The sequence below is a fragment of the Talpa europaea genome (assembly GCF_964194135.1).
Source record: "Talpa europaea genome assembly, chromosome: 10".
NCBI lineage: Eukaryota > Metazoa > Chordata > Mammalia > Eulipotyphla > Talpidae > Talpa > Talpa europaea.
Genome location: NC_140077.1, coordinates 2,666,360 through 2,686,898, shown reverse-complemented (window position 1 = coordinate 2,686,898; position 20,539 = coordinate 2,666,360). Strand labels below are relative to the sequence as shown.

At 52.6% G+C, this 20,539-nt stretch overlaps 1 protein-coding gene across 11 annotated transcripts in view; it reads left to right on the top strand.

Annotated features, from left to right (window-relative positions):
• DOCK1 (dedicator of cytokinesis 1) overlaps positions 1 to 20,539 on the top strand; it is a gene marked incomplete at both ends in the record, with an annotated part of 334,004 nt that overhangs the window by 67,740 nt on the left and 245,725 nt on the right. For all 11 annotated transcript variants that reach the window (XM_084245683.1, XM_084245678.1, XM_084245686.1 and 8 more), the window contains 7 exons: positions 256 to 328; positions 874 to 977; positions 1,291 to 1,474; positions 4,935 to 5,032; positions 7,415 to 7,504; positions 7,825 to 7,925; positions 14,493 to 14,627. In XM_084245683.1, coding sequence (XP_084101809.1) covers positions 256 to 328; positions 874 to 977; positions 1,291 to 1,474; positions 4,935 to 5,032; positions 7,415 to 7,504; positions 7,825 to 7,925; positions 14,493 to 14,627 — 785 coding nt within the window. The remainder of the gene's footprint in view (positions 1 to 255; positions 329 to 873; positions 978 to 1,290; positions 1,475 to 4,934; positions 5,033 to 7,414; positions 7,505 to 7,824; positions 7,926 to 14,492; positions 14,628 to 20,539) is intronic.

The window sequence follows — 20,539 nt, the reverse complement described above, 5'->3', positions numbered from 1 at the left end:
CATGTGCAGAGGGACCGTAGAAACCCCTGCTGGGGCCAAACAGGAGAGGGGCAACTTTTAAAACTAGAAGCGTAATGCGAGGGTCAGGAGCTCTGAGAGGAAGACATCGGTGTCGCAGGCCGGGCCCCGGCACGCACATGTGTCTTGGGACAACACTGTGGAACTTGGGGTTACCTGGAAAGGTGTTCAGTCTAAGGGGCCCACGGTGAGGCCTCGCATGTGTGGGGTCCCAAGGCCTGATCGTGTCCCCCGCAGGTGGCCATCCCCATCGAGGACGTCAACCGCAGCCACCTGCGCTTCACCTTCCGCCACCGATCCTCCCAGGACTGTGAGTAGTGCTCCCTGGCCGCCCTCGCTTTCGCTTCCAGGGCAGCAGGGAGGGACTGGCCGCACTCATGCGCTCCCTCTGCAAGCTGCTCTCAGGATCCTGGGGAGAGCTGGGGTCCAGCCGGGCCTCCGGGAACACTCAGAAGGACACATGATCAGTGCAGCAGAGGTTTTGGGGAACCCCCTACTGTATAGAAGGCAGAGCCGGCGCCTTCATCTTGCTTGGTCTCCACGACCCTGGCATGGCCATGGGGACAGCGAGGCTCCAGCTGTGGGGCACACAGAGCCGTCGCCCTGTCCCCACCATCACGCTCCTGTGGCTCTGCCCGTGAGGGTGTCATGGGACCGCTAGGATGTGCTGAGTAGTTTGCACAGTCGACACCTCCCTGCTGAGCCCCCCCCGCCGCCATGGCCCGTCTCCCCTCCATCACGCTGACCTTCTCGTCTGTCACGAGCTGCTTTGTTTTCCGTAAAGGCGGCCGCTGGAGCCCCTCCGGCGCTGCTGTGTGGTGGCCCCGGGACGGTGACCATCCGTGTCTGTTGCAGCGAAGGATAAATCGGAGAAGATTTTCGCGCTGGCGTTCGTCAAGCTGATGCGCTACGACGGGACCACGCTGAGGGACGGGGAGCATGACCTCATTGTCTACAAGGTACGCGCTGCATCCCTGCTGGCCGGACCTCCACGTCCCTCTGGCCGCCTGCGCTGGGCTGGCCTCCCGCTTGGTGCGGAAGCTGCAGTCCCGGGACACTTACTGACGGGGAGGGCGCACGTAGCCCACCCGGTGCCGTCTGACCACACTCTGCTGGCGTCAGTTCGCTCCCCGGGGAAGGACAGGTCCTTCGCGGAAACAGCTCACAGATGACCATCAGCGAATTTGGGGGTGGTGAGAGGATAACAGCCTGGGGGAGACGCGGGCGGCTGGTGGGGAATGCGCTGGACGCAGTGCCCGATTAAACCCGCAGGCCGAAGCCAAGAAGCTGGAGGACGCCTCCACGTACCTGAGCCTGCCCTCGACCAAGGCGGAGCTGGAGGAGAAGGGCCACTCGGCCACGGGCAAGGGCATGCAGAGCCTGGGCAGCTGCACCATCAGCAAGGACTCCTTCCAGATCTCCACCCTCGTGTGCTCCACCAAGCTGACCCAGAACGGTGAGTGCGTCCCCATGCACCCGGCAGCTTCTCTCCCGCAACCCCGACTTTCATGCTCCCCGTGCGTGGAGGAGGCCTCTCGGGGCAGGAGCAGCCCACGCGGCACTCACAGCCCCCTCGTGCGTGCCGTGCCCTGGGGTCCATGCATGAAGAAGGGGGGCGGCCGTCCCCCTAACACGTCTATTATCATCCCATGTTGACATTAAATCAGTCAGTCAATGAATTTACTTCTCAAGAAGCTTTTTGGCCAAGGTTATTGGCACGAGGGGTAACACATAAGATTTGGAGTCAGAGCAGAGGGTTGGGGTTGAGCCCTAGTACTGGGCTAACCCTGGGACTGACCTTGAATTAGGGGCTCTGACCTTGTCTGAGCCTCATGTCCCTTCTCTACCTCCAGGTGGAAGGCCTGCCTCAGGGTTTTACGAGGTTCCATGGACACCCTCTGTGTCTCCCCCTCTCTGAGCTACTCACTGAGATAATACCAGTTATCTTTATTTTTGTAAGTGGGTTTTGACCACATTTTGCTGCCCTGGCGGCCAGCTAAGGCACCCCTTGGGGATTCATGCACGGCCTCCCATGGTGCCGGTGTCCGCACTGGGCCTGCCCAGCATCCGTTCCCACCGGCTGTGGGCTCCCAGCCACCTGCTCTCCAGCCAGGCTGCTTCTGATTCAGAGCACACGCTTGCAAGAGGCAGAGGCTCCCCTGCACAAATCCAGCACTCACACACTGCGCCCCCAAATGTGGCTGCGTCTCGGCCTTCCTTGCAGAGTGGCTCTGCTCTCCTTCGGAAGCTCCCTCCTGACAGCCCCGTGTGACGCTGATGTCCCACGTCTGCTGCTCTTGTGAATGGTGTTCCTGGGCTTGTCGTGACTCGGCACGTGGCAGGCAGCACAGCCCGGGCGTGGGGCGTTATCCGGTCCTGCCCCTGCTGGCTATAGCTGGGGACAGCGCCCTCAGATGTGGGGGCCTTTGGGCACTGCTCTGACCTTACCTTTGTCATCCCGGTGCCTGAGGCAGGGTGAGGTACCAGAGCTGCTGTCCTGCAGTAAACCCCATGAGACTTCCAGGACATACCTCCCTGCCTAGCCCCCCAGCACAGGACAGGAGCTTCCAGGTTTAGTGTCCAGGGGTTGGGGTCTGCCAGGTGGCTGCCGGTTTAGGATGGGGTCATGGAAAAAGTGTGTCCTCAGAAGTCCTTACTGGCCTGGTGGCTGTGCTGTCCAGGGTCCAAGATGCCAGGACTGGAGGGCGGCTGCTCCAGGTGAATCACCACCCCAGATGGGGGGTCCTCAGCTTTCCAGCAGGCTCCCCACAGTGCTGAGTACCTGCCCTGTCACTGCAGCGAGCCACTTACCCGTGGGTCACGTTGCAATGCTCAGCCAGCAGTTGTTACTTAGAACTTGAACGCATTTTCCCATCCAAACAAGGTTCTTCTGAAGAGCGGTTTGTTGTTGCCCGCCCACAGAATCCTTCCTGGCCACATACTGCCGGAGAGGGAACCGGGAAATCTCCAAGGGATTAAGCCACAGAAATCTCCCGGGGTGGGAGGTGTACCCCCTTCTGTCACCCCCAGCTCCAGGAGGCTCAGCAGCCACAGGGTAATCCCCTTCCTGGCAGGAGCAGAGAGCGCCCTGCTCCCAGCCATGGTTGCCTGGCGACCGGGACATTCCGAGGTGATGCTGTCACCAGGAGCAAAGGGGACCTCTTTGACTTTCATTTCGCAGCAGCCAGTGGTTCCTCTTTTGGGGTGATGGTGTGTCAGGTGTGTGCAAGATGGAGCTGCCCCCGCTGGCACCTGCCGCCGAGGCCCAGACTCTCATTTCAGGGAGTCATTTTTCTGAGAGCTTGATTTGTGGCCTCAAAGTCCTGTTACTTAGGGAAAAGCGGCAGCTGAATTATTCATCGGGGTTTGTATTAAAGTCTCTGTTCTCAGCATTATGCTGGATGTTTGGGGGCACATAAAAAGACATATAAGATGGGATTCCTCTCCTCAATTAACTGACTCGGTGATGAGAGCGAGGTCGTGAAATGAATTATGATGGGGGAGCTGGAGGCCGGGGCCGGCAGGGCGGGGCGAGCTGGCGCTCTGTCCCCGCAACACCAGTGCCCACCCCTCCCCCGCCAGGGCGCTCACGCTGGATTTGCCCAGCGTGGCTTTTCTTCAGGTGCAATCCAGAGTAAACCTCTGCCTCCCTCGCGTCCAAAGGGGCTGTCCCCGCGCGTGAGTGGGGTCCAGGTTGTCTCTTAGTCTCCGCTGGAGACGCTGCAGCTGGCGAGGTGGAGATCCCCCCACCCACGGGACGGAACGTGTGTCTTGGGGGGACGCGGCCTCTTTCCCGGGACTGAAGCTGCCGACTTCTGCATGGACGCCGATGTCTGTGCCTCCTGCCCCCTCCTTGTGGTCCTCCCTGGGGCTGGGCCCGCTGCTTGGAGCCCTCCCTGCGCGGCTGCTCCGGGGGCGGCGTCCCACCGCTCAGATGAGAAACTCAGGGCCACGGCGTGGCTGGTTCGGCTCCGGGCCGCTGTCTCCTCCGCATCCGCGTGGCTGATCCCCTGCCCCTGACTCCCGCGGCTGCGGCCGAGTAAGCGCCCGTGCATGAGTTGTGGCGTCGTCTGCGTCCCTTTTGGTGGTTCGCGCCCTTACAGTCCAGTTGGGATCCTGGGCTCCCTGGATTCCACCTGTTGCCCAAATGACATTTTTCTTTTCAGTCTGCACCAGGGACGTCCTTAGGGCGACCATTCTAGCCCACATGTGTCCCCTCCAGGGTGCTGGGCGCGTGGCGGACTTTCGGGACCGGGTTGTAATGTGACTGCAGCTGAAGCTGCGGGGGGGTTTGGGGGACCCCCCGGCATAGCTGGGCTCACCTGCTGTCGACAGTCTCGCTGCCTTGACACCATTTCCCGACACAGCTCGTCGGTACAGACCACCACGTCTGTCTGTGATTTTCCTGTTAGAAAACCATCAGGCCGGCGCTCAGCTGTCAGGAAGGAGGCCACTGGGCGGGTGGGGCCTGGAGCTGGGGCGGGGGGTCATCTCCGGGCCCAGGGTCCCTCCCGTGACGGCTGTCACTGGCGTTGTCAGTGTTGGAATCTGCATCACTTATTTTATCATCAAAGAGAAATAGAGAGTCTTGCTCGTGAGCAGGAAACCCCCACCTGGCACAGGTGCCGGCCGTTGCGGTGAGCACCTGGCGCCCCTTGTCACCCGGAAGGCCGGTGCCTTGCTCTCAGGCTCCAAGTTCCCGCTTCAGGCAGCGACGTGGAAATTGTTCCACGGCGAATGCAGTTGGGAGGAAGGAGTTCAGCCTCCTGTGGCGCAGGTGCTGCCGGGAGTTGTGACACGCTGAGCTGGCGCCGCTTTCCCGGGCAGGCTGGTTTCTGCTGCGGGGTCTACCTGGAGTCCTCACGGGCGTGGCGAGGGCCGGCTGTGGGCCGCACACTGACGGCTTCTCTTCGCAGTGGACCTGCTGGGTCTCCTGAAGTGGCGCTCCAACACCAGCCTGCTGCAGCAGAACCTGAGGCAGCTGATGAAGGTGGACGGCGGCGAGGTGGTGAAGGTAACTGGCTGCGGTCTGCCGCCCTGCGGGTGTGGACAGTGGGGGCATCGCCTCCACAGAGGGTTGGGGCTGGGGGCGAAGCCTTTCATGGTGGGGAGAGTGACCCCCACCGCTGCCTGGAGGGTCCCTCTGGGGCTCTGGTCTGGGAGGGCGTGTGGCTTCCTGGCAGGATGTGGGCCTGGGAATCAGCCCAGGCCAGGGTTCTGGTCCACCAGGACCTTGCTGGGGGTTTGGCAAAGCTCCCTGGCCCCTGGAGGCCTCACTCCTGCCGCCACGTGGACATGGTGTGCTGTGGGATGAGGGGACAGGTGATGCTGTGAGTGGCTTGTGGGGGCGCCGTGGACTCTCATCATTCCCAGAGTCCTTGCCTTGCTGTGGAGCCGGCTCCATACTCACCCAGAACTTCTGCAACAGACCTGCCAGGGTGTGGGCCAGAGCAGAGACACTCGCACCCCGTGTCCAGGCAGCCCTTCCCGCCTCTTCCCAGCCCCGCCCGGCCTCTCTCGGCCCTTCCTGGCTCTCTTTCCCTGTCCTGGCCGTTTCCGTTCCCATTCCCTGAGGTCTTGGACCCATTTTTAGCCCCCGGCAGAGCAGCCTCTCCAGTCTTGACCTCCAGGGCTGGCTCGCACCTGCGCACCACACCTGGGCGTAGACACAGCTTGCAGATAAGTGCGTAGAAGTGAAAATAGGTCGGTGCTTCACAGCCCCTCGGGACTCCAGTCTAGCCCCTGCTCCGCTGGTGTGGGCGCTGCTGTTCTTTTCACCCCCTTCCTGCCCAGGTGACTTCCTTGTAGAGCGGGGACACCTGCTCACGGCAGGCGGCCCTTTGGCTGCCGCGATGCTCTGGTCTGTCGCCGTGGCCCTCGGAGGCCCGGGCCCCCAGGAGAGGTGCCACCCGAAGCCTCATCTCTGCACGAATTAATTACTCAAGTGGCCGTGATGAGACAGCAATGCGGGTGACGTCACTGGAAATTAACTTGCCTGCACCACCGTCCTGGACTCAGCACACGCGGTTCACACAGATCCAGCGAACCTTCCCCCGAATCGTCTCCCCGTCCCTCCCCGGCTTGGACTGTGTTCATTACATTTTAAACTCCCCGGTTCTCTGCATCCCCTGGTGCACATGGAAACTGGGTGATCCATGAGCGTTGCTCTAGAATTGGCACAAGGAACGGAACCCCACCCTCCCTGCGCGCGCCCATGGTGCTGTGGGGTCCCCCTGTTTCCATGCGCTCCCGTCGGACCTATCAGGGCGAGTCCGGCCGTCCTGCCTTGGGACTCAGCTCCACCCCGTGACCTGTGTGGGGTCACAGCCTGTGGCTCTTTCCTGGAAATGGCTTCTCATCTCTCCCTGTCAGTGTAGACGGGGCAGCCCCTCCCCCCGTGTCTACTGCCTCTGCCTGCGCCGGGACTCCCTGGGGGCCCAGAGAGCCCAGCTCCTGTCTGGGCCGGCAGGCTGCGGTCCCAGGGTGCAGGCACAGCCGCGGGCGGGGGCTTCCTTCCATCCAGCCGGCCCTGCACACTCACGACTGCCGTGGAGAGACGGCGTTGCCGGGAAGTCCTTGCTTATCTGGTAAACCACGTTCATGGGTGAAAAATGGATTTGGGAAGATGGACCAAGTGGTGATTTTCTCCTCCTGTAGATGATCTTAGGGAAGCCCTCCCGGCCTCGAACAGGCCCCCGCTCTAGCACATGCCTGTGCCCCTGCAACCCCCAGGGGGGAAGCCAGGCTCTGCTCCCGGCAGCCTCCAGCAGGTGACAGGGCTCCAGGGCCACATGCCATATTTCTGTGCTTCTGCCCTGTCCTCTGTGTCCTCAGTGGTGCTGCCAGGACAGCCGGTGCGCCTCCTGGCTGTGACACAGGCTGTGTGACCTTCGTGAGGGCATCACACTCTGAAAGTGGTGGGAAATGATGGGAAGCCAGCTCCAGGGCACACGCCTCTCCTCTCCCTGGGCCTCTGGGTGTGAACAGGGGCCTTTGTTACACTCAGCGGCAGCTGCTCCTGGCTCGGCTCCCAGCTCCCAGCCCGGCTGCTAGACTCAGTGTGGCCTGGTCCGGCCTGTCTCCTGGCTGCTGTGCACCTTGTCCCGGGCTAATGAAGACCAGGACAGGGCTGGAAAGTCCCATGGGGAGGGGCCCTAGGAACCCCCACTGCTGACCCCCCCTGCTTGGCTCGGGGCACCGTGTTTTTGTGCTGAATTCTTGCATCTCAAGTGTTTGTCTCATGCGTTCAATGGCTGAGAACATCCCCCAAGCTGGTTGCTTCCTCGTTGATGATGGGGAAGGCGGGAAGTTGGGGTAATACCAGAGACGGTGGGTCTTCAGGTTGGGGGAGCGAGGGGGGGTGCTGATGTCGCCTCCTGGCCTCGTGTCTCTGCAGTTCCTCCAGGACACACTGGACGCCCTCTTCAACATCATGATGGAGAACTCGGAGAGCGAGACTTTCGATACCTTGGTGTTTGATGCACTGGTGAGAGGTTTCGTTTTTATCTGCTCGGATGTTGGGGTGCCCTTTCATGCAACCTTGAAGGGGGTGGGGGCGTCGGGTGTCCTTGAAGCATTTGCAGTTATAAACCCATCCCAGCAGAGCTCTGGAGAGCCAGAAATTCTCTTCCTGCAATTCTGTAATGAGGCAAATGCAATCTCCAGGGCGAGAAGAGCTCACCTGCTTCCCCCCTATCTGAACAGGTGGTATATGTAGTTCATGGGCTCCCCTGTGCACGCTATTCCGTGAAGATTCCAGAAGGCTGGCATTGTTTTTGCTAAAGAAAATATCCATTGCTTTCGCAGGTGTTTATCATTGGCCTCATCGCTGATAGAAAGTTTCAGCATTTTAATCCCGTCCTGGAGACCTACATTAAGAAGCACTTTAGTGCAACCTTGGCCTACACGTGAGTTCTTTTTGGTTGTTTCCAAACCACTACTTATGTTTGCGTGTTTGTTATGAGTCTTTTTCACGTACTTCCGCCTGTGGCTGCATTTTCCCTTCCAAACTCTGCACTGACTGAAATCAATTTGGTTATAGTTTCCCTCTTCACGGACCTGGAAACCTCGCTGAGAGAGAGCTGAGATGCATTATTGCAATGTTCTGGGGTTCTCTCTCGCTCTCCTTGACACCTTCCATTTGTCTTTGAAATTTTCAGTCCACGTTTGAGGGGGCTGATATGGGGAGTCGCCACGCTGTGGCCTCCCGGCGAGGCTCGGTGAGGGACGGGACAGATATGCGCTTGTTTCCAAATTACTGCTGGTTCAGTGAATAACATTCAGTTTTGTGTGTTTCATTATCTTTCGTCTCGGTAAAGCGGGCCTGCCTTTTGTTCCTCAAGCTCCAGCACTGACTCCCTTGGTCCTCACTGCCCTCCTGGCTCTGTGGCCTGGCCCCGCGTCCCCAGGTGGCCCCCATGGTGTCCGCTGCCTCCTTTGACTTCCAGATTGATTTTCTGGCTCCAGGTCATTCTCTTTGCATATCATGCCTTCTTTTTCTATTCTTTTCTGTTGGAAGAAATTCTGTGGAATGTGAGTTCTTTGGGATATCAAAGCGATGAAGAAGGAGAGCTGTTTTCCGATAAATTTGGGAAAGTAAGTTACACTAAGTTAAACAGGGTTTCCGCCAGGACGGTGGACGTTCTGCTGTGCTTTGGGAACCACTGGAGTGGAGACGTTTGCAGTCAAGCGTAGGCCCTGGTGGAGGGGGGTCGCCCTCGCCTGGCCTGGCACACACCCTCCAACAGTGCTCCCTGATGCTGTCAGGCTTCTTTGCTGGAGTTCCAGGAAACCCCCACTGCTGACCCCCCTGATTAGTGCTAAGAATGACTTCCCAACCCGGTACCCATAAAGCTTTTATTGGGATTTAGCAGTAAAGTAGTTACTCTTAGGGCTGCCGCGAGGTCAACCCTAGAAGTGACTGTGGCTCTTAGGAGTGTCTGGTGATAAATAATCTCACTGGCCTATATGCTGGCCCACAGCCTCACTGGACACGCCCCGGAGCTACTGCATGTCTCTGCGAGTATTCACCAGTCACAGGAAATCCTGGTGATTGTGTAAGAAGTTGGTGAACAGAGAAATTCGGGTGACCGGGGGTTCTTGTTGCTTGTGGTTTACAGATCTCGCGTCTGTTGTGGTTTCTGCAGAGCAGGGCACATGGAAGCAATCTGTGTTGAGTGAATCTGTGTTTTGTGCTTTGGGGGCATCGCTTGAAGGTCACCCTTAGGAACCATGAACAACAATTACTAGCTTAGGGGCTGCTAGCACTAGAAAGTGTAAGATGTTTGGGCGGAATTAAAATTTGATTATCACTATTCCTGCCTCTACCATTGGAAAATAACACGTGAGTAAATCAAAACAAAACCCAGAAAATTGTGCATGACCAGAGAGAACATGGAAGAAAATTGAAGTTCCCTGCACACGGCCCTACATACGGCCCTACATACTAGAGATGGCCACTGTTGGCAGGTAACCACTGCTAGCATGTCTCTGGATGGGCTTTGTATGCACACTTTAATGTTGTTATTTCTGCTTATTTTAGAAAATGGAATCATGTTTGCACTTTTAAAATTGAAAAACACTTTTTCACTGTTATCGTTTATAGACAATAAAATGTTGACTTCGTGAGTTTGGACAGTTGTAGCACCCATGGCACCACTGTGCACAGCAAGACGTGGGTGTTGCCACTTCCCGGAAGGTTCCCTCTCACCCCTTCTGAGTCAGACCCATAAACACAGCAGCAGCGGCTGTCTGACTTCATGATCGCAGGTCTGTCCGGCCACTCTCGATAGCACGGTGTAAAGGCAGGAACAGGACACAGTGCAGGTTTTCTGATCCCATGTAGACCGGGTAAAGGAGGAGTCAGTCCTCAGTGGTTTTGCAGGTTTTTTATTGGGGTTCACCAGGCATATGGCAGGCAGGGGTGCTGGCTTGGGGGCTGGGAGGCCAGCAAGTCTTCACTCTCTCTGAGCTCTCTGGAGTTCGTTCTGCTGCTTCTCGGCTTCTCTTTCGGCTACAGCTTCGGCTTCTGCTGCTGCTGCTGGCGTCCCCCTGACGCCGCCCTTAAAAGCACATTCTTAACTCAGCTGAATCCCATCTACCTATGCCCACACCCTATTCCAGGTGCCCGCCATCAGGCATGCATTCAGGACAAGGATCCATCATCTATCCTGATGGCGGAAGGGCAGAAAAGCCTGATATTTTCTTTACCCTACACACGGTGTCCTGAGTTTCTGTCCTTTCACGGGAGGCTTTTGAGATCAGTCACGGTGCTTTGTGCATCATTGTTTCATTGGCGCCTTGTAGGGTAGGTAAATGATATCAGGCTTTTCTGCCCTCCCGCCATTAGGATAGATCGGATCCTTGCGGTCCTGAGTGCATGCCTAATGCCGGCACCTGGAGTAGGGTGTGGGCATATGTAGATGGGCTTCACCTGGGCTGAGAGACTGGGCTTATAAGGGCGGCATCACGGGGATGCCAGCAGAAGAGCAAAAAGAATGTAACAGCAGAGCAAAAGAGAAGAATGAAAGAAAGCCCATGAGAAGAAGGCCAGAGAGCCCAGATAGAGTGAAGATTCGCCGGGGGCTGGGAGGCCTGCCAGCCTCCCGGCCCCCCGGGGCCTCCTGCCTGCGTGTACCTAGTAAATCCCAATAAAAGCCTTTAAAAGCCACCGAGGGCTCTAGGACTCTGTCCTTCACCCGTCTGCCTGAGTCATAGAGATCCTGCACTGTCCCTTCCTGCTGCTACACTCCTGTTCATGGCTGAGTAGTATTCCAGTGAACAAACCTGCCCTGATTGGTTGAGCTGTGCTCCCGTTGATAGATATTTGTGGTATTTCTAGATTTGTCTTTTTTGGAAACAGGCTGCTGTGAATATCCTTGTACAAGCCTTCGTGTGGACATACCCTTGGCTGAACAGTTAGGAGCAGGATTGTGGGGCTGTGTACATGGCGGTTCTCTCTACAGGAAGCCACCAAACAGGCCTCCAAGTGGGTTGTGCTGTTTTGCAGACGCACCAGCAACCTGCGGGCTTCTCCTCCCTGTGCCCTGTGTCTGCACCGACTTCCGTGTCGTGAGGCGGGGTTAGATTTTCTGTTACCTCAGTAGGGATTGTAATTTGCAGTTACCTGAGCACCCCTGATGTTGAGAACTTTTTACTTGCCATTGTGAAGTGTCTGTCCATTAGTTTTTCCATTAGTTGTCTGCTCATGTTAAATTTTGGGCATGTATATTTTTTGTCAAACGTGAATCTTGAACGTTTCCTCTCTCTCTGTTAAACATTACCAGAAATGTTCAACTTTGTTAAGACCTGCTACATTGTTTTTCGAAATGGTTTCGATTTGTTGGCTAAACCGTCTTTGCTTAGCCTAGAATCACAGTATCTGCTTTGTCTAACATAACAGCCACTTGTCCCTTGTGTCTGTTTCAATAAAGGGAAATTAAAGTTTCACTAATGAGCTGCATTTCAGAGGCTCAGTAGCCACACGTGGTGGGCGGCTTCACGTGGGCTGGCTGGGGTGGAGGCCCCGCTGCTGTACAGGGCTCGCTGGGCCATCTCTGTCTTAATTGCTTTGTGCTTTTTTCTTTAAATCTCAGTAACACAGAAAATGTGCTTGGCAAAATTCAGCCTCCATTTATGATAAAATGCTCTGCAAACTAGGGACAGAGGGGACCATTTTCGAATGTGATAGGCGACATCTGAGCGCTGTATGGCTATCCTAATTATGCTGACACATGAGAAGCTTTTCCCCTAAGTTCAGACACAAGGCAGGGAGGCCTGATCTTAGCACATCTGTGTATGATTGTCTGGAAGTTGGGCAATAAAACAGGAAAAAACAATTAGGAGCACAACAATTGAAGTAAAGCTGTCTTTATTTTTAGATGTGCTCATGTACATTCAAAACCCTAAGGAACCTATGTTTGAAAAATCAAATAAAACAAAACGAAACTGCTAGAACTACTTAGGAAAGCTGTGATTTAAAGTTCTTTCAGAAAAATCAACTGTATGTATACAGTTAATTGGAACATATTAAAAGTAGAATATAATTGGCCATATTATAAAAAAAAAAGCATCAACTACCCCAGAATAACTTAATGACAGATGGGCAGGGCTTCTACCATGAAATTACAAAACATCTTTGGGAGAAATTGTAGAGGAACAAAAGAGAGATGTGCACGGATTGAAAGATAAGATATTGCTCAAATGTCCATTTTCCCCAGACTAATCTGTAGTTGAGCACAATACCCATCAAAGCCGCAGCAGGCTTTTGTCAAAAAATTGACTCATCTATTTAAAGACTTACACAGAAATGGAAAACCTCTTGAATAGCTCAAATAACTTTGCAGGAGAATCTGATTTTAAGACTTACTATAAAGCTGCAGGAGCCAAGATAGTGTGGCATAAAAAGAGACAAAAGATTGGCATAAAAAGAGCCAAGGAGATGGATGGGAGAGAACCTGGGGCCCAGAGGACACTGCCTCTGGTCACTGCTGCTTTCCTGGTGCTGGGGGCTGCTTTCCTGACTCCAGGCTGGTGGCCGCGTGCCCCTCCACCACCTTTCATTTTTAACAGCTGTGCGATATTCCACTGTTGGCGTCATCTTGACTTGTTTAACCGGTTCTCACATGATAGGCATTTGCTTTGTTTCTGTACTTCTACTATCGCAGCAGGCTGCAGTAAACATCCTTTAGGACATTTCTGGTTTCTGTGGGCTGAATTACTAGGAGTGGAATTGCTGATGTCCGAGGAGTGAAATATTTTTAATTGTAGTAGATATTTCCAATTTATTTTGTAATAGATATTACCAGTTTATTTTCCAGAAAGAAGCTGTGCCCCCAGCTCTTGTCTGATCATTTATTTTCAGCCTTTCCATTTAAATTTATTAGGCAAAAAATTGCTTCTTGTTTAATTTGCGCATGGTGACTTGTTAATGTGGGTTATGTTTTTAGATTTTTTTGATATATCTGTATCTTGTCTCTCACTTTTTCTAAAATTAACTCACATTCTCTGAAACATTAAAGATTTAAAAAAAAACCTGTAAACTAAGCACTTAACATAATTTATGAAATTATGAATTCTTCGTCTATGAACTATCCCATACTTTATTTGTACCAACCATCTAATTACTTACATAATACTATGGAATACTTAAAATTAGTTTTGACCAATTTCTGTATGTTGTAAATCATCTACTCTTCTATTATCATGAGGAAAGTTTTAAAAGTTTTCAGGTGAGGGAGTTACTTGTGTTTCGCTGACGATATATTAATTTAAGGCTATGGACCCTTAAAAGTACAGTCATTAGACTTAAAAGACTTTTGTAGTCTTATCACTGGAAAATATAAAGATAATTTAAAAATCTTTTCACGTCCTCACCCATCTTACTCCATATCTTACTCTCACTTGTAAGGGCAGGAAGGGCTACTGAGCAGGTTTTCTGATCCAGCAGACCGGGTACAGGAGTTCTGAAACCCTCGGTGGGTTTTGCAGGCTTTTATTGGGATTTACAAGGTACACAGCAGGAAGGGCTCTGGGGGGCTGGGGGGCCTCCCAGCACCCAGTAAGTCTTCACTCTTTCTGAGCCCTCCAGCATTCCCTGGCATTCTCTCTGCTTCTCTCGGCTTCTGCTGGCGTCCCCGTGACGCCGCCCTTATAAACTCCGTCTCTCAGTCCAGGTGTGCCCACTCCAGGTGCCGCCATCAGGCATGCATTCAGGACCCCAGGGTGCCCTCATCTATCCTCATGGCGGGAGGGCAGAAAAGTCTGATACTTTTACCTTACCCTATACACTCTTATATAAGGATATTTAGGAAACTCATTAAAAGTTACGAATTTTTCTTGTTTGAAAAATCAGTCCTAAAATTTAATTTAGGAATTCCAGCTTCAGAAAAGGAACTCAGATGGTGAGAGGGCCCAGAGGCTTCCCAGAACAAAGCCTGTCTCACAGGACGCCCTTCTCATGGTGGCGCGGTCCCCACGTCATGAGCTCTAACATTTTAACCACGTTCGAGTGTAAAATTCAACGTATATATGCGGCGTTTAGTACATTCCCTGTGCACAGCCATCGAATAGCTCCAGAATGCTTTCAGGAGAATGCCTTTGTGCCCCTGTGGGACTATGAAGAAAATATTTGATTGTGTTCCTTAAGGCTGGGGAGCTGGTTTCCGTCGCCCAGCCTGGCCCAGCCTTGTACAGAGGGACATTCCCTGCCACCCGCCTGCAGGCCGGTGCAGGTGAAACCGCGCCGTGCACTCACCTCTTAGAAGAACACCTGACGCTTTGGACGCGCTTGATGAGGCTTCCACCCCGCTCCTCGGAGAGCTGAGTGTGGGTCCCTTCACAGGAGCACGTTAGGAACACCCCTGGGTGTCGGGGCGAACGCAGCCTCACACGACCCCTTGTGCGCTCTGCCCTGGCCACGAGCTGAGCACCTGTGATTTTCTGGATTTAGTAATTTGCGTTTCCATTCTGAACAGGAAGCTGACCAAAGTCTTGAGGAACTACGTGGACAATGCCGAGAAGCCGGGGATCAACGAGCAGCTGTATAAGGCCATGAAGGCCTTGGAGTACATCTTCAAGTTCATCGTGCGCTCCCGGATACTGTTCAACCAGTAGGTGCCCCCCCCCGCCTGCCTCTCCCTCTTCCCCCGCCCGCCCCGCCCCTGCGCCTCTTGCCGTCTTACCCCTCGCAGCCGCCGAGGGCAGAGACTGGGCTGGGGCTGCCCGCTCTACCCCCGCTGCCGCCGGCAGTGACCTGCAGCTCTCAGAGGCCCCCGCGCCCAAGTCTGCGTGTGAGTCAAACATCGTCTGCTGAGATGCCACGGCCCGGCCCGGCTAGGGAGGCTGTAGCGGGGACTCTGCGGCTCTTTGCCTATCTTTATGGAGATAAAGATTCCCCAGAAGAACAAATATAATTAAAACAAACAAGCAATAACAACAAAAAGCCAAAACCAAGTAAAACTGCCTCCTTAGGGCAGCCGGGGCTTCCTGCTTCTTCCTTCAGCCTGAACCCTGTCTGGGCTCTGGAGAAGCAGCCCCTTCTGGGTGGCGTCTGTGGGGATGGACACTCCTGGCCCACCTGCGATTTTGAGCTCTGAAGTGAATTGGGGTGTTTCTGATTTCATAATTTCATAAAGAACACCAACTTCCCCCTTGCTATCTCTAGGGTCAGGGCTGTGCTAAAATAAAGAGCTTGCAGTCGGCTCTCAGCACTGGACTCCACGAATGAATTGATGCAAAGCGGGGTGAGCTGAGTGTTGGGGTGTCAAGTCCACCCTCCTGGTTCTTGTAGGATGTGGCTTTGGGTGACCTGCTGGTGTGAGGCTGGTGCCTGCTGGGTATTGGGGGTTGATCAGAGTCACCCTTAGACGTGTAGTGAGTCCTAAAGGCGCGATGGAGCTCCTGACCAGCCCCCTCGATGGCTCAGATCTGCGCAGAGATCTTGGGTGGACGTGATCAGGATTCCCAGCCCAGGCCCCACTGCTGGGCAGTTGCCACTGTTGACTTCTGCCCGCGGCACCTTCCGTCCTGGGCAGCCTCAACTCTTGTGACAAGCATGTTGCGCCAGCGGAGAGTTGGACGGGCCAGGCCTGCCTCCCCCTCGGGCCCTCAGGACAAGGCTGTGAAGTAGATTTTTTTTTAAAAGATTTTATTTATTTATACAAGAGCTGGGGTGTAGACCAGAGGTGGGGGGTGGTGGTGGTGAGAGGATTGACCAGAGACAGAGTGGGGAGCAGAACAGGTGGATCCACTGAAATCCACTGCTGAGGGGAGCATTGGGGAGATAGGAGAGGTCTGCTGCACCCTGTGGATCAGCTCCCTGCCTGGGGATCGAACTCAGGCTGCAGAGGCTGGGCATAGCTTCACAGGCTGAGACTTTAACACCTGCGCCACCAGAGAGGCCCCTGTGAAGCAGTTTTTGTTTACCTGGATTTTTTGATTCAGTGCAATAATTTCCATGATAGTGAACTTCTCAGCATCCATTATTTTTATATTCCCCCCGATTTTAATTCTTTGATTATTCTAAATGGAAGCGTTGTTAAGAGGACGAACTTGACGCTGTCAGGGGACACGGACTCAAGAACCTTTGGACCTTGTGGTCAGGGGGCCATGGAGTCAGGGCGTGGGTCTGCCCCCCTCCTTTCTGTAAGAGCTGCTGACGCTCCTCTGGTGCAAGAGAAGTAGCCTCGGTGCCCAGTGTCGCTGCAGTTGTGGTAAATATTGGCACCCTCTAGCAACTGCTGCTCAGAGGACATGGGACGCACCTGGGTGGATGGACACCAGTGTCCTTTCTCTTTGTGTCTCCTTTATCTCCTCCAGTCTCCAGACACCCCCGGCAGGAGGTCCATGAAAGTTGAGTTTGAAGGATCTTGCTGGGGTTAGGAATGTGATTAACTGTGTGTTGCAGAACGCCTCCCCCAGGTGCAGCTACCTTTTGTGTGCTTTTTGACTTTTCACTCAACATGGAACCTGGAGGAACAGCCTGGAACTCATGCCGTTTGCTCCATGGCCTCCCCGTGTCATTGGCTCCTCTACAACTTACTACTCCCCCATCCTTAGGGGCTGTCTCTTGACCCCATGGCCCCAAGGTGGCTGCTGCCTCTCCTGGCATCAGCACTGCATTCCAGGGCTAACCAGCACCTCCAGCCACTCTCCTTTTACAGACTTTCCTCAGTCCCTTCAAAGTGTCACGTGCTTTGCTCTCAGTGGCCAGAACCACGTTCCGTGGCCTCAGAAGGTGCAGGGGAGGCTGGGGAGGATTTGCAGATGGGCTTGTTGGTGCTTTTTTTCCGTGGAGGTGCGGGGGTGCTCATGGGGCCATTAATATTCTCTTGTCCTACTTTTAACCCAGACCTTCCCTGCCTGAGAGCTTAGCCCTCCTTCCCGAGTCCAGCTGCTAGAGCTGCTGACTTCCACTCCGCCCGAGAGTCTTTCTTCCTCACTAGCTCTGGGGTTGCTCTGAGACTCCTGTCCCCCATGTCTCTTTGGGTTTAAGTCACCGGAGCCCTAAGTGACCAGAGACGTGACTTAGGCCTGCCGTGGCATGAGACCCGCGGCAGACTCTGGCCCGTGAGCAGGAGGGGGTGCGTGGCTCCTGTCCTCACGGGCCATGTCCTGTCGGCACAGCCTGAACCCGAGGCTGCCCAGCCTTCCAGGGGCCCGGGCCTGGCGTTTCCGACTTTGTCTCCCCAAGGGCGATGGTGATCTCCTGGGGGTTCTGAGCTTCGAGCTTCCTGTCCCCCTCCCTCCTGTCCCTCCTCCTTCCCTGGGCACTGAATGAGCTCTGGAGCCTTAACTGCATCCCAGACTTGTATTGTCTATGGGCCTTATTTTTTTCTGTGTTGCCTGAATATGTATCTTGGCAGCCGCCTACAAACCTGGAGGGCAGAGAAGGACATATGTTTCCTTTGAAACTTGGAACACAGTCGTGATCCCATTAGATTGGAGATGACAGTACTTCTGAAATTTCAGTCTATTGTCTGAAGCTGTGGAGAAGATGCGGTCCTAACGAACAGGTTCTATGGTAGACAAGTGAGCCTGGCCGTAAATGTCGTGGACAGTAAGGGGGGCTGCAGGCCGAGTGATGGAGACGCTCCACCTCGCCCCACCCCCATGGCCCACCATTTCGTCTCCTTGGTTCTTCATCGTCCACGTGCAACGTTGTCCGCGTTCTTCATCCTCCCTCGCAAGGTATCGCGTGGAGGACGTAACTGCCCTGTTTTGAACAGGCTGCTGACAGAAGCAGCCCCCTGTTGCACGCAGGTGGCTGGATGCTTGATCCATAGCCCGTTCCAAGCAGCTCTCGGGTGGTGGTGTCTGAGGTGGAAGAAGACAACGCGTTTCTCCTCATTTTCTTACCTCAACACATTGATCACCTCGGGAGAGAAACAATTGTGCTCACAGCTGGAATCGACAAGTGTATTTTCTTTTTGCATTCAGGATGAACTTTTGAGGTCTTTTACTTTTCTTCCTCCAATGTTGTCGACTGTCTTTTCAACATAATAGTAGTAGTTTTGTTACATTCCGGGATAATTGGCAGTAATTATTCTTCAGAGAACAAAGAGGTCCCTAAAAGCAGGGAGATGAAGATGTTGAAGCTTATGAGGTCTCCTGCTTGCTCTCCACGATACAAATCTATACTTTCTGTTTTGTCTAGAAAGCTCAATTTGTTCTGAAATGGAACCACAGTCGAGAAGCTCTGGCTCCAAGACATTTGTTTTGTGGGGGACCTGTGGATAGATCCCCACAAGGCAGGGGCCCCTCTCTGCTGGAGTTTGTTTGTCTGCTTTCTGTGTGGGTGGATCACATGACCCCGAACGTCAGAAAACAGCCCGTCCTGCACCAGACATTCAGAATCCGCCGGCTGGAGCTGGCACCCTGTGTTCTCTGCCTCGTGGCTCGGTGGAGTTTTTGCCTGTCATCTGGGCTTAGCTTTGTGAATAATTAGTTATTGATCATGAATAACTTGTTGCAGACCTGTCATTTGCTCTCCTTTTCTGAGCTGCAGAGATGAGAGTAGTTAACGGACAAAGATATTTTTGTCCCTGTTACTGCTTCCTTACACCGCTTACGTAGAGCAAGGGATGGTGGAGCTTTTTCATTTATTTATCTGCTGCTTTTCCTCTTCGTTCTTTCCTCCCACCCCTTCCTACACCTCAGCTCGGGTCAACCAAGTCTCTCTCCTGGTTTATTTGATAAAACCAAGAGGTGAGAGTCTAGAGACCACCCCGCTAGTCTCTCGTTCCAGAAAGATGCTTCAAGGGATTGCTGAGACATAGTAATTGTTTGTATGTCTTATACCCTTTTGTATGTTGGGTAGAGACAGAAACTAGTAATTAAATTTCATTCTCAGGGGTTTGTGGTAGAACTTTAAATACAAATAGGCTCATTAGGTATACCTTGTGGATTTGGATGCTGTTATTGGGGGCGTACACATTTAAAGTTGTGATCTCTTTCTTGTGGCGCCACTCCTTAATCTGTATGGAAATTTCCCTTATCTTTGGGTTAGTATTTACATTTAGTAACTTTTCCATTATTTTACTTTTGGTTTTCTTGTATCCTTGTATTTAAAGTAGTTTCTTATACGCAACATGTGACTTTTTATTTCTTCCAGTTTGCAAATCCTTTTGAGTATTTAATTCATGTACATATACTGTGATTAAGTACCGTGTCTAATGACTTTTGGTTAATTTTCTCTTTTACCCATCCATGTTGTGGTGTTCCTCCTTTTCATCATATTTTGTCTTTTGTACCATTTGAAATTTTCATGATTCCACTTTCTCCTCTCTCAACATGTCATTCTGGCTAGATTTCTTGAGCCCCACTCTTTTTTTGTGTTACATTATGCATCTCAGTTCCACCTGTACCTAAAACTCTGCTATTATTATTTATTAGTATTCATTCAGGGTTTTATATTTAGCCTCGTTTTTTCTTCTTTCTTTCAATTCTGTTTCTCTCTGGAATCATTTCCCTTCTGCCCAAAAGAATCCCCTGTAGAATTTCTTTAGTGTAAGTCTGCTTTGGGTCTTGTCTGTATGAAACTCATTTATTTCATCACTGTGTCTGAGGGATCTTTTTATTTAATATAGAATTCTAGATTGGCAGTTATTTTCTTTCTCCAGATGTTGTTCCTGTCTCTCTTGGTTTCCGTCAGTCCTGGAAAAGTCAGCTTTCAAACTTACTGTTACATTTTTGCAGGCCGTGCTCTCTAGCTTGCTGGCTGCTTTTATATCTTTCTCATTTTTGTGTGATTTTTAGCATTTTTACTGTAGACTATATAACAGTGATTTGTGCTTACCCTTGAATGCTTTGATTCATGTTTTGAATTAATTTTGGGAGACTCCTGGCCATGATCTGTGCTAACGCTGCCTTTGCCCTGTTGTCCCTCTGTTTCCTTCTGGAACTTCAAATCCATGTGTGTTCTGTCTCTTCACAGTGCCCTGCCTATCTCCACTCATGTCCCTGTTTTTACTTTTCCATTTCACTAATTGTCTCCTTTGCGCTCTGCCAGCCCTCCTTAATTCATATAATGAATTGTTAATTTTAGATCCTATACTTTCCAGTTCTAGAATTTTCATTCGATTCTTTTCTACAGATTTACTACTAAAATTTTCCAGCTTAACTTTTAAGTTTTACCTCTATTTTCCATTATTTTCATTTTTCTATTTTCTCCATCTCATTCTCCACTTTAAAATGCAATAAGCACACTGACTTTGATAGTGTTGTTAGCTCACATGACAATATCTTGATCAGCTGTGAGTGTGTTTCTGTTGTTTTCTTTCCTCTTTGATGTGGTCTGATCTTTTCCCATGTTTAGTAATTTTTGTTGAAGCATAGAGCTGTGTATTATATAAAATGTGATCGGTGTCTCCAAGTTCTATTCATTTTTCCTGACAGCTGCTAAAAACTCCAATATGACAGGAGGTTCTCATTTTGGTTTTCTGTCTCCTATCCTGGCAGCTCCAGGAATGGGCTGCCGGGGTGTGTGGCTGTTACTAGAAGTCTCCCCAACCTTTATGGGATC